This window comes from Alexandromys fortis, unplaced genomic scaffold (genome assembly GCF_014885135.2).
Source record: "Alexandromys fortis isolate MF-2015 unplaced genomic scaffold, M_Fortis_MF-2015_v1.1 scaffold_233, whole genome shotgun sequence".
In the NCBI taxonomy this organism is placed as follows: domain Eukaryota; kingdom Metazoa; phylum Chordata; class Mammalia; order Rodentia; family Cricetidae; genus Alexandromys; species Alexandromys fortis.
Genome location: NW_026068146.1, coordinates 1,242,806 through 1,255,526, shown reverse-complemented (window position 1 = coordinate 1,255,526; position 12,721 = coordinate 1,242,806). Strand labels below are relative to the sequence as shown.

Genomic DNA, 12,721 nt, shown 5'->3' with positions numbered 1-12,721 from the left:
ACTTAGTTTACCAGAAGGGGGCATGTTTGTGGCAGTAACCAGTTGCTCCCAAGTTCAGCAGCTGGGAATTCCAAAGGAAGGGTTGATACACCACAGGCTAATACCATGTCTTCATATATTTTGTTTCAGGTATTTGGTCATAGGCGACCAGGCTTTGAGTTTTGTTTCGACAAGAATGTAGTAGTAATAACAAAGTTACCTTTCACTATTTATTTATTTTTTTCTGTTTCCCTGGGTTGGGAGGAAATGGACCAAAGATGAAAGAGCTGGGCAATGGCCACCTGCTGTGGCGTGTGGGGAGGACAATCAGCATAACAAGAATAGGATGGCAGAAGGGTGTGGTCAGGAAGGATGGGGGCGGAAGCTGACAGAGGGACCCGTGCATTCTCAAAGTTTCAGAAAACCACTTCCTACTAGGGAGGCGTGGGAACAAGGGATGGTCGTGGGGTTGGGGGGGGAGGGTGAATGTGAATGACGCACAATAAAACACATGTAAAAAATCAACTTTTGGGAGGGTGAGGGACAAGATTTTCCTGTGCAGCCTTGGCTGTCTTTAAACGTAGGAAGTACTGAGTAGTGGGGTTAAAGTCATGTACCACCAATATATGTTTACTAAGTTAACCCTCCACACCAAAAAAAAAAAAAAGCCATTTCCTCAGGGTAGCTATTAAGGCAAGAGGTACAAAAGCAGCTGGCTTCAGACCATGAGCAGAAGATGAGGAAGTATCCAGGGTATTCCTGCAGCTCCTGCGGCGGTGCTTCTCAACCTTCTCGACACTGCCACCCGTTAAGACTATCCCTCATGCCGTGGTGACGCCCAACCATGAAGCCGTTTTCGTCGCTACTTCATAACTATAGTTTTGCTACTGCTATGAATCCTAATGTAAATACCTGGTATTCAGATCTGATGTGTGGGTCCTACGGAAGGGTTGCGACCCACAGGTTGAGAAGCCCTGTGCTAAGACGCCAGAAAGAAAAGGAGTGGGGCTGACAGGCCTTCACCACATCATCGGCTCTGGGTTTGACTAAATTGGTTCCTCATCCTGCCAAATCTAACCCTCAGAGAAAAACTCACCTATTCAAGAAGTCTAAAAGCAACTCCACTGTAAAAATTTCCATCCTGTTTTCAAACTTAGAGCTTTAATCCCTCCGGCCCCAAATACACCCATGGGTTCTTTGGGCCCTGGCCTGCCATGGCCCCGAGTGGCCCACAAATCACCTTTTCTGGTTTTATTTTGTTTCCTTTATCTACTCTTAATCTTACCCGCCACTTACTGTCCTCCTCCTCTCTGCCTCTGCCTTAAATTGCCTCCTGAAATGCATCTTTGGATCTAAGGCTCAAGGTGCAGAGGAGGCACAATCCTCAGCAGACTGATCTTTGGCTCAGACAACCTGGTGGGAGATTCTTGTAGGCCTTCCCCTTTCCTGAACATCAGGCAAGGAGGGCAGGAACTTGGTTCCAGGGTCTCAGTACCCCCTGTGCCATTTGAGCTGCTTGTGCTCATGTCTCTATTAATAACCACCATCCCTCCCCCACTGCCGGTGCTGCCCCTACGCTTGCCCAGCTCAGGTTCTCCAGTCGCTCACAGCAGCTCAAGGCCTCCCAAGCTGCTGGACCCCAGGGCAAGCTGACCACCAACTGAGCGGCTGGTAAGTCTGTAGCTCTATGTATGGCATGAAGGGGCTGGAGCCCACTCTTCTGACCTCCTTGTCTGCAATTGTGGTGCTCCATCCCAGAGGAGTGGCCTCGCTCCTCATCTCTGCTCAGCTCCCAGCTGTCCAGTTGGAGCCACAGAGTTGGAAAGAAAGGGACCTAAGGAGTTGGGAGGAATCTAGATGGGCGGGGAGGTACCTGAGAGATGGGAAGGAGTAGCCTGAGACCCCTCTAGAGTGTAGTTGCGCTTATGAAAACAGAACTCCACAGAAAACTGCATGCTTGTTAAGAAGAGAATGAAGTCCCTAGCTTGTCCCCTCCACAGCCAGATCTTATCATTATGTTTCTGTCCTCCACAATTCTCTACTGCTATGTTTGTTATTGCTGAACTGACATTTTGTCAGTACTCAAGTGCCCTCAGTTCACTCTCCACCCGAGGTCTGCAGCTTGGGATAGGAGTGCCTGAAGGAGCAAGGAACACACCCATGACCTCTCAGGCCACGTTCCAGTTGGCCTCCTGGAAGAACAACAACCTCTCCTTCCTATGGAGAATGTTTTGGCTGAATCTCCTCAACACCAGCAGAACATTTCTTCATCCCCTTGGGCTTTGAGGGAAGCTGAGGAGGAGAGCAGAGTCTGGAGCCATAGCTGTAGGCTAATATCTGAATATATAAGGACCTTAAATTTATGCCAGGCCCAGGAAACTTGGCTGCACTGCTCTGCCAGGGTTGCTGTCTTTTACACAGCTCTCAGCCCCAGCTCTGCTCCTGCTCCCCACACAGGATCTATAGAAAATGGGCACAAGAGGTTGATAACAGGGAGGGAAAGGGGCGCAGTTCTACCTCCTGCTTTGATTCCAAAGAAAACAAGCCCCAAGGCAGTGGAGTTTTACTTTTTGGGGGAAAACACGTTTCTGTGAAAACCTGAGAGTGGACAGCATAGCCCAGTGATGGAGAACCTGTGTGGCATGCGTAAAGCCTTGAGTTCAATCCTCAGCACTGGAGAAGCACACACACACACACACACAGTCCCAAGACATTTTGCCCATAACCCCAAGTTAAAGAGTACTAAGCCTGGAAGTGGTGGCACATGCCAATTTGGGGGGCAGAGGTAGGCAGATATCTGAGTTTGAGGCCAGCCTAGTCTACAGAGCAAGTTCCAGGACATAGGACAGCCAGGGCTACACAGAGAAACCCTATCTCAAGGAAGAAAGAAAGGAAGGAAAGAAGGAAGGAAGGAAGGAAGGAAGGAAGGAAGGAAGGAAGGAAGGAAGGAAGGAGAGAAGGAGAGAAGGAAGGGAAAAACAGAAAGAGAGAAGCACTGCTTGGCTGTAGTGAGCATGCTCTCCACACTCCCCTTCCCCTTCAAGCCTGCTTCCCACTCCTTCCAGGTCAAATCCATCTCCACCATGCCTCTCTCGGGAACCCCGGCCCCGAACAAGAGGAGGAAATCCAGCAAGCTGATCATGGAACTCACTGGAGGTAGGGCATGCTTGTAGCTCCCTAATGCAGGACTTTTAAGTGCACCCCTGACTCAGGAGTCCCAGAAATTACATAAGACTGGTTATAAGTCCGAGTGAAAGTATAAGAGGAATTCCAGCCGTGTGGGGGTGTGGGAGATAGAAGTGATGAGGGAAGTAAGAAGGGCAAAGAGAAAGAGGCAGGAAGAACTCTTTCCACTGACTGCTCCGAAACAATACCCTGCTACACAGCTCAGCCAGGCCCAGGACCACAGGACCATGCTCAGTGAGGTGTATGTGAGGACACAAGCTAGGCCGCACCAAATGGTTAACTTCTTCCTTTCTTTCTAAGTGCTAGAGAACTTGTGTAAGCATTTAAAATAGGAAACTGCACAGGCATACTCCCCAGGGATGTACATGAGTTACCAAACGTGAAGGTCTGATACCTCTGGAGCCAGAGTTCACTGAATCGCAAAGGAAGGAAGAACACAAGGATCTGTATTTAGAGATGGGCAGCTGCACATGGTGTTGGCCTATCAGCTTCCTCTCCCCATGCTATAATTTCCCCACTGGCAGAGTCCATGATAGTCCCTTATACTTGTTCTCTTTCATTCCAAGCCCATGCCCCTCTGGCCCTGTTTACCTCTCTACCCTAATATTCCGAACCCTTGTTCCCTTATATTCTCCCTAACTCCAAACCAGGAAATCAAAAGTTCTCTGGTCCGTTTATGGTGGTGCACGCCTTTAATCCTAGCACTCAGGAGGCAGAGGCAAACTAATTTGTGAGTTCAAGGCAAGCCTGGTCTAATAGTGAATTTCAGGCCTGTCAAGGTTACATAGTGAAACCCTGTCTCAAACTCTCCCTCCCTCCCCTCTCCCCGCCCCCCCACAGGCACATACACGCACTTCTCTCTCTCTCCCTCTCTCTCCACACATGCACACACACACACACACACACACACACACACACACACACACATCCCACATGGGACTGAAGAAGAGGACCCAAGTTCAGTTCCCAGTACCTATACTGTGGCTCCCTACTATCAGTAACTCTAGTTCCAGGGGATCTGAGCCTTCTTCTGACCTCTGTGGGCACCAGGCCACATGCGGTACACATAACACACATGCAGAAAAAAAATACTCATACACATAAAGCATAAATAACTCTTTTAAAAAATTAAAATATACACAAATAAGACAAACAAAAACTTCTTGTAATCTAGATAGACCTTGGTCAGATAACAGCATCTTGTCCCTAAATGATCTCTTTGATTATGCACTTAGTTGTGGGGTGGGGTTCTACTGAGTCCAGATAGCCTTAATTCCCTCTTTCTCTTTCTTTTTTTTTAAAAAAATATTTTATTTATGTATTATGTATACAATATTCTGTCTGTGTGTATGCCTGCAAGCCAGAAGAGGGCACCAGATCCCATTACAGATGGTTGTGAGCCACCATGTGGATGCTGGGAATTGAACTCAGGACCTTTGGAAGAGCAGGCAATGCTCTTAACCTCTGAGCCATCTCTCCAGCCCCCTGTTTCTCTTTTTATTTATTTATTTATTTATTTATTTATTTATTTCGAGACAGGGTTTCTCTGTGACTTTGGAGCCTGTCCTGGAACTAGCTCTTGTAGATCAGGCTATCCTTAAACTCCCAGAGATCCGCCTGCCTCTGCCTCCCGAGTGCTGGGATTAAAGGCGTGCGCCACCACCGCCACTAATTCCCCTCTTCTTCACCTTCTGAACAAGGCGGACGGGAAAGCTCGGGCCTGAACCTGGGCAAGAAGATCAGTGTCCCAAGGGATGTGATGTTGGAGGAGTTGTCACTACTTACCAACCGAGGCTCCAAGATGTTCAAGCTGCGGCAGATGCGGGTGGAGAAATTTATCTATGAGAATAACCCCGATGTTTTCTCCGACAGCTCTATGGTGAGTGTGGACATGAGCCACTCTCTCACAGCCCAGTGCCTTTCCTGACAGCTGCTCAGCAGGCCCCAGGCTCCCCAAAGTCCACCAACACATAATACATTCCCAACAGCTCTAGTGGGTGTTACAGTCCATTTCTGAAGCTTAGTGCCCATCTTAGAGTCAGAGCATGCTGAGGAGTACTGCACCCAGAGGAAGAAAAGTCCTCCCCAGTGGGGATAAGTATTTTTTTTAAGTTTTTTTTTGTTTTTTAAGTATTTATTTGTTTGTTTATTATGTATACAGTATTCTTCCTGCGGGCCTCATTACAGATGGTTGTGAGCCACCATGTGGTTGCTGGGAATTGAACTCAGGACCTTTGGAAGAGCAGGCAATGCTCTTAACCACTGAGCCATCTCTCCAGCCCAGGGGATAAGTATTAAAATAGCATTGCCAGATAAAATATAGGATACCTGGTTTGAAGTTATTTTGAAGTTAAGATACAATAAATATTTTTTTTTAGTAAAGTCTGTTCTTTGTAATATTGGGGACATAAAAATAAAACAAGAATTAAAAACTACAGAATCTCAGGGCTGACTGTATAGCTGAGTGGCAAAGCAGGTGCTTAGAATGCATGGGACCCTAGGTTTCATTTCCAGTGTCCCCAAAGCAAACAGCAAGCCAACAAAAATCCAAAGAGAGTACCTAGTTAAATTTGACCTCCAGGTTTATACAACGAGCTGGGTCACTGAGGAGACTTAGGGAGGAGGATTACTAATGAGTATGAGAAAAGTTTCTGTAAATATGTTACCTGTAACATGTAAGACTTTTTTTTTTTTTGGTTTTTCGAGACAGGGTTTCTCTGTGGTTAACATGTAAGACTTTGGACATAAAAACAATACAAGATTTGAATAATAAAATAAACTGGTTTATTATTAGGTTTTTTTTTTTTAGATAGACGCTTACCATGTAAGTCTGGCCAGCCTGGAATTATGTAGACCAGGCTGGCCTCAGACTCACAGAGCTCTGCCTGCCTCTGTCTCCTGAGTGCTGAGATTAAAATTATATTTTAAATTTAAAAACACAACACATACTTTCTTAATGTATACATGTTCCATTAAACACATAAGGTGTATTTATACTAAAAATATTGTTCTATACCCGAACATAAAATTTAAATGGTAATCTGCCCAGCACTCAGGAGGCAGAGGCAGGTGGATCTCTGTGAATTTGAGGCCAGCCTTGTTTACAGAGCTAGTTCTAGGACAGGCTCCAAAGCTACAGAGAAACCCTGTTTTGAAAAAAAAAAAATGAAATGAAAGTTTGTAGTCTGCAATTTGTTAAACCTGGCAATGTGAGACGAGCTTAATGAGTTTTTATAGCTATCTTTATGTTGAATAAATCTTTTTTTTTAAAGTTCAGTCTCCTCTTTAAGGATGCCAGAGAGAGGACTAAACCCTCTTTCATTAAGACCACACATCTTCTAGTCAGGCTTCTCCAAAGAAAGAGAAGAAGGGATGGGAGAAAGGCCAGGCACAGGACGTTACAGCCTAGGAGGAGGCAATTGGTTCCATTTTCTCCTTCCTCCTCCACCTTCTCTGGGTGGCTGGGGGACGGTGGAAATAGACGATGCAGGGATGTGGCCAAGGCAGGAGTGTCTGTCATTAGCCCTTATGCAGAATTAAAGTCAAAGTGCTGAGTGGGCCATATCTAACTTTAGCAGACCCTCCTCTCGGCTGGGTCTGGTTACAACAGGGTGGAGCATGGGACTACTTGGGAAGGTAGGCCTCCTCAAGGAGTTTGTGGGGTTATTTTTAGGCTTTGGAACCAAAACTCGTGTTGCCCTTTTGGCCACCCTCCCCTGTTTCACCTGCTACAGTTTCACTGTGAGAAAGCTCTGGATAGGGAGGGAGGAGTAGGGAAAGACAGTTCTCACTGCGGGGCACACTGAGAGGGGAAGGGACAGAGATCTTTTTGCTTTTTTTCAAATTAAAATTGGCTTCTCCCTAGAAACTCATCCTTGCAGTTTCTTGTTGAGGTTATGTCTTTGTTTGCTTTGCCTTGTCAGGATAGGAAGGGGGAGTGGAAGATGAGCTGCCTTCCCCTGGGGTATAATTAGGGAATAAAACCTCTAGAGGAAAGTAATTCCCTCAGGCTGACGATCTTCTATGCAGTTATTAGAGAAGATTTCTCTCAATTTGAGATCTTCTGGCCGGTCATTGACTCCAGTCACCCCTACCTGTCTGAGTACCACTGTCTCTGTATTTCACATACCCATTGCTTACCTTCCTCCTACTTTGTGTTTTCCTTCCAGGATCACTTCCAGAAGTTCCTTCCCACGGTGGGAGGACAGCTGGAGACAGCGGGCCAGGGCCAGGGGGTCTCCTATGGCAAGGGCAGCAGTGGAGGAGGCCAGGCTGGGGGCAGTGGCTCTGCTGGACAATATGGCTCTGACTACCACCATCATCAGGGCTCTGGCTTTGGAGCTGGAGGTGCAGGTGGTCCTGGGGTCCAGGCTGGCAGAGGAGGAGCTCCTGGCACAGTAGGGATTGGAGAGCCAGGAACAGGCAAGCATTCTCACAAATATCTGGGCTCTAGGAATGGGACCTATTTGGGGTATGGGAAGAGGGAGAATAAGACATCTTGGACCCGGAAGGTATCCAGGATACATCAATGTGTCTGTTCCACCCACAGCCTTATCTTTAAGGCTTTTTTTCCTGCCTTCTCCGATTTAGTCACAGATTTCACCCCAGACTACCATTATGTTATAAATCACATACAATTCCCAGGATGTTATACCTCTGGCTTCTAGCCTCAGCAACTTCCCTAGTGGTGGGATACGGGGTTAGCCTTCATTACTTGCTAATAATAGCGGCTATTATTTGATTTATGTTCTCTCTCATGGCTTCCAGGTGACCAGGCAGGTGGAGAAGGAAAACATATCACTGTGTTCAAGACTTATATTTCCCCATGGGATCGGGCCATGGGGGTTGACCCTCAGCAAAAAGTGGAACTTGGCATTGACCTACTGGCATATGGGGCCAAAGCTGAACTCCCCAAATATAAGTCCTTCAACAGGTAGGGTATTGGGAAGACATATTCCACTGTGTGGTATTTGCTGTGTTTTACTTGGTATGGGATGATAGATAGCTAAATGTTTCAGAAGACTACAGGGATATGGGATCTTCATGGAAGATCTCTGCTCTTTTGCCTCTTGTAGCAATGTGGTAGAGGAAAGATTTGTTGGGAAGCAAGATCTGTGTTAGTTCACTGGTCAGCAGTTTTGGCACTGCTTTTTTGAGCTTTGGTTTCTCTGAAGGTAAAATGGGGTTAGCACATTTTGTGGTTGGAGGCTTCTTCTGGCTCCCACACCATTCAAGGTGACGATCTCATTGCTCTTCCTACAGGGTACTTCTATTTTTCTATGCCCCTTTCCAAGTTACTGTTTTAGAACTGGGTGTTGTAGACCATGGATAGATGATCTGTGTGAGAGCAGGCTGAGGGAGGGCTACAAAAGTTCCTTTGCATTTGGTTGTTAATTCCTCCCAGCCGGGCCCCCACTGTCCCTTTGCAGTGAGGGTGGAGCTGAAGGGGCAGAATATTATAATCTAAGATGGTCTCCTACTATTGGGCCCCAGTATTTGGGGCCACTTTTTCTAAAATGACGGTGTGTGTCACAACTGTCCGTGAGAGCACGCACAGTCCACCAGACTCCATCTGTTACTAACTTTGGAGGGATAAGCAAAGCAGGGATATGGGGTGTTGAGAAGAACCAGGAGCAGAGAAGCCATCTCTAGCTACAGTCCCTTAAAACAGAGTAATAGCTCATGGAAAAAGTACTGTTTCTTTTATTCTGATTCTTAATTATGTAACATGTCCCCCTCTCAGGACAGCAATGCCCTATGGTGGATATGAGAAGGCCTCCAAACGCATGACCTTCCAGATGCCCAAGTTTGACCTGGGGCCTCTGCTGAGTGAACCCCTGGTCCTCTACAACCAGAACCTCTCCAACAGGCCTTCTTTCAATCGAACCCCTATTCCCTGGCTGAGCTCTGGGGAGCCTGTAGACTACAGTGTGGATATTGGTATCCCCTTGGATGGAGAGACAGAGGAGCTGTGAAGTGTTTCCTCCTCAAATTCACATCATTTCTCCTCTTAGGTTCCAGTTTGAGAGGGGTGCTGGACAGGATTTCCCAGTTGTTACTCCAGTGTCATTGTGGCAATGGAGGGTGAAGGGTGGGAGCTGTTGCCTTTCCACCCTTCAAGTTTCCACTCCAAAGCATCCCTCCTTGCCAGCTGAGTTCCATCATGTTGTTCCATATGGGATCTGCTCTTTTATGAAATTTCCTCTGCCACTGGTAACAGTCAATAAACTTCAAGGAAATGAACTCATTCTTCCTCTGATATTTGAAGGCTAATGAAAACTGAAACTGATGATAAACAAAGACCAGTTAGAGCTAAATATCAAACATTCATTGTTCAGACCTTAAGACCATACGTGAGCTTCGGTTGCTTACATAACCACATTCATAAAACCACATTCATCAGGTATAAACAAAGACACATCATTCAGTATTACATGAAATAAACTCTCAAGTGTAAAACCACAGGCTGGCCCACATGTGTATAGAGCTGAGAAGCTATTGTACACTGATTAGGAAATAAATGTTGGCAATACTGGTATTCGTTATCTTTTTGTGTAGCCAGTTAGAAGTTAGGAAACACCAGGAAAGGAAAACAGAGAGTTAAGAAAGTGAAGGTTCAGCTGGGCAGTGATGGCGCACGCCTTTAATCCCAGCACTTGGGAGGCAGAGGCAGAGGCAGGCAGATCTCAGTGAGTTTGAGGCCAGCCTGATCTATAGAGTAAGTTCCAAGAGAGTCAAAATTACACAGAGAAACCCTGTCTTAAAAAGAAAACAAAAAAGGAAAAAGAAAAAGAAAGAAGGAAAATAAAAGAAGGTTTATTTATTTGTTTATTTATTTATTTATTTATTTATTATGTATACAATATTCTGTCTGTGCATATGTGTGCAGGCCAGAAGAGGGCACCAGACCTCATTACAGATGGTTGTGAGCCACCATGTGGTTGCTGGGAATTGAACTCAGGACCTTTGGAAGAACAGGCAATGCTCTTAACCGCTAAGCCATCTCTCTAGCCCATGAAGGTTCTTTTGATTTTCACGAAATAAGATCATGTTTAAAGTTACCAGAGGAGTTGAAGAGATGGCTCAGTAGTTTAAGCTCTTACCGCTCTTCTAAAGGACCAGAGCTAGAAATGTGCTACTCACAACCATTTGTAATCCAATTTCCAGGGAATCTGTTACCCTCTTCTGGCCTTTTAGGGCATCAGGCATGCATATAGTACGCATACGTGCATGCAATCAAAACACTAATAAACATAAAATAAAAATAAATAAGTCTAAAATTACCAGATACCAGAGTGAGTTTGGGAATACATATTTAAAAACTTAGACAGGGTTGGAGAAGTTTGGGAATACATATATAAAAGCTTAGATGGGGTTGGAGAAGTTTGGGAATATATATATAAAAGCTTAGACAGGGCTGGAGAAGTCAAGAGCACTTGTTCTTGTAGATGACTGGGGTTTAGTTTTAAGCACCCATGTTGTGGTTCACAACAATCTGTAATTCCAGTATAGTGGATCTGATATCTTCTTCATCCCTCTGCAGGCACCTGGCATCAGTTTGGTGCATATACACACATGCAGCCAGAACAATCATACACATAAATAAATCTAAAAATAAAAAACATATATCCCAAAAGGACTAAATAGGGGACCATATAGAATTGAGAAAGAAGTAGGAGAAACCAGATATAGTGATAGTTTGCTTAGTTCTGTGTGAGCACAGCAAGGAAAAACCTAAGGGATCTAGGGATTAGTGGTATTCAAAGCACATGTTTGAAGAAACCATGAAGTACAATAGGAATGAGTGACAATAGTTCAAACTTAGGGTCATCCTAAAATCTCAGGCTTACTCCTTTATGTAGCTCCCACTGGCCTGTAATTCACTATGTAGACCAGGCTGGCTTTGAACTCACAGAAATATTCGGTGCCTCTGTCTCCCAAGTGTTGGAATTAAGTCACTTTTCTAATTTGTTTTGGCGACTAAATCCTTTTTTGCTTTAGAAACCAGCCTGGGCTACTTAAGATCCTATCCCAAAAGAGAGAGGGTGGGGGAGCATCTTTTGGAGAAGGTCTATGTTCTTTAACCATCTAAGCAAAACTCTGTGTTTTGGTTTTTGTCTCTTTAAGAGACAAGCTACACCCACTCCCAGTGACCCCTGCCCTCCTCCCATCATCTTAGATTCTCTCTGTCCCTCTTGGCGTGCACATGTCTTGAGCCCTTCTCTGTCTCTCTCCTCTTCTTTTCTTCTCCTTCTTCCTCCACACTCTCTCTTTCCTCTAAGTAATAAACATTCAATTCTATTCTGTATGATGTGTCTGCCCATGTCCCTTCTACCCACAGCCTGCTCACACCTGCCAGCCCGCTGGGACCAGCCCAGCGCCTCATGGCTGGGCCCTCCCCAGCTGCTCGGGACTGGGCACTGGGACTGGCCTGCTAGCCCCCCCCCCCCCCCTCCCCCCCCCCCCCCCCCCCGTGAGCTGCTTGGGACTGGCAGCCGTCTCTTCCTGGGACTGGACTGGCTGCTCTGTGGGCCTGCCTGCCTACTGCCGCTGGGACCCGCCAGCATTTTTAAAACTCTGTATGTGCATTTTCCTAAGACGGTTTGTACAATTTGGATGCCTCCCTAAAATGCCTGATATAAGGTCTAGATGGAAATAGTTCATTTAGAAAATGAAATCCAAATAGCATAAGGGAATGACGAGAAAGCCAATAATGGGTGTTTTGGGTAGTGGAGGCTGAATCTCACTGGTAATTTCAGCTAGCCACGCTACTCTGAGAATCCCAAGAATGCACCTAACTAGCAGGAGCATCTGAGGAAGTGGGCATGGTGGCTGCCTTGGTCTGTAATGCTAGCATTTGGGAGGAACAGGAGGATCATGAGAAATTTGAGGCCGGCCCAGGTACAGAGTAAATTCTAGGCCAGCCAAAGAGGGCTATATAGCAAGCCTCTGTCTCAAACAATAGCAACAACAACAAAAACAAAGAAACAGAAAATGAAATGTAGATGAAAGCTGAGGCTAAGGCCTATAATCGCAGTACTAAGTGCTGAGGCAGAAGGATTCTTGAGTTCAAGATCTGACTAAACAACAAAGTGAATTTCTGGATTGGGGCTTGAAAGGCAGAACAAAAAAGAGAATAAATAAAAATTTGGGCTGAGAACTTATTATTTTCTTCAGGTGATCTCTACATGTTGGAATATTCTGAGAAATATTACAATAAAACATACCTCAGAACTATCCCCTCAGGAGCAAAGAAATGGAGTATTTACCACAAAATTTCATCCTCACTGCTTGTAGATGTTACAAATTGGTGGTGCTTCTATATAAAGAAATACAATAAAATATTACAAAAGAAAATATTTTAAGGGCTGGAGAGATGGCTCAGAGGTTAAGAGCACTGTCTGCTCTTCCAGAGGTCCTGAGTTCAATTCCCAGCAACCACATGGTGGCTCACAACCATCTGTAATGAGGTCTGGTGCCCTCTTCTGGCCTGCAGGCATACATGGAGGCTGAATATTGTGTACATAATAAATAAATAAATCTTTAAAAAAAAAAG

At 45.5% G+C, this 12,721-nt stretch overlaps 1 protein-coding gene across 2 annotated transcripts; it reads left to right on the top strand.

The window, feature by feature from the left end:
• Window positions 1–1,409: 1,409 nt before the first annotated feature.
• Myoz1 (myozenin 1) lies at window positions 1,410–9,393 on the top strand. Of its 2 annotated transcripts, XM_050126978.1 has the most exons (6): window positions 1,410–1,650; window positions 3,045–3,135; window positions 4,866–5,044; window positions 7,335–7,587; window positions 7,933–8,098; window positions 8,909–9,393. In XM_050126978.1, the coding sequence occupies exons 2-6, from the start codon at window positions 3,063–3,065 to the stop codon at window positions 9,138–9,140; spliced, it is 903 nt and encodes a 300-aa protein (XP_049982935.1). In that variant the 5' UTR covers window positions 1,410–1,650; window positions 3,045–3,062; the 3' UTR covers window positions 9,141–9,393. The 2 variants fall into 2 exon arrangements, with proteins under 2 accessions (XP_049982935.1, XP_049982934.1); XM_050126977.1 differs by lacking the exon at window positions 1,410–1,650 and having other exon boundaries at window positions 2,524–3,135.
• The last annotated feature ends 3,328 nt before the right edge of the window (window positions 9,394–12,721 follow it).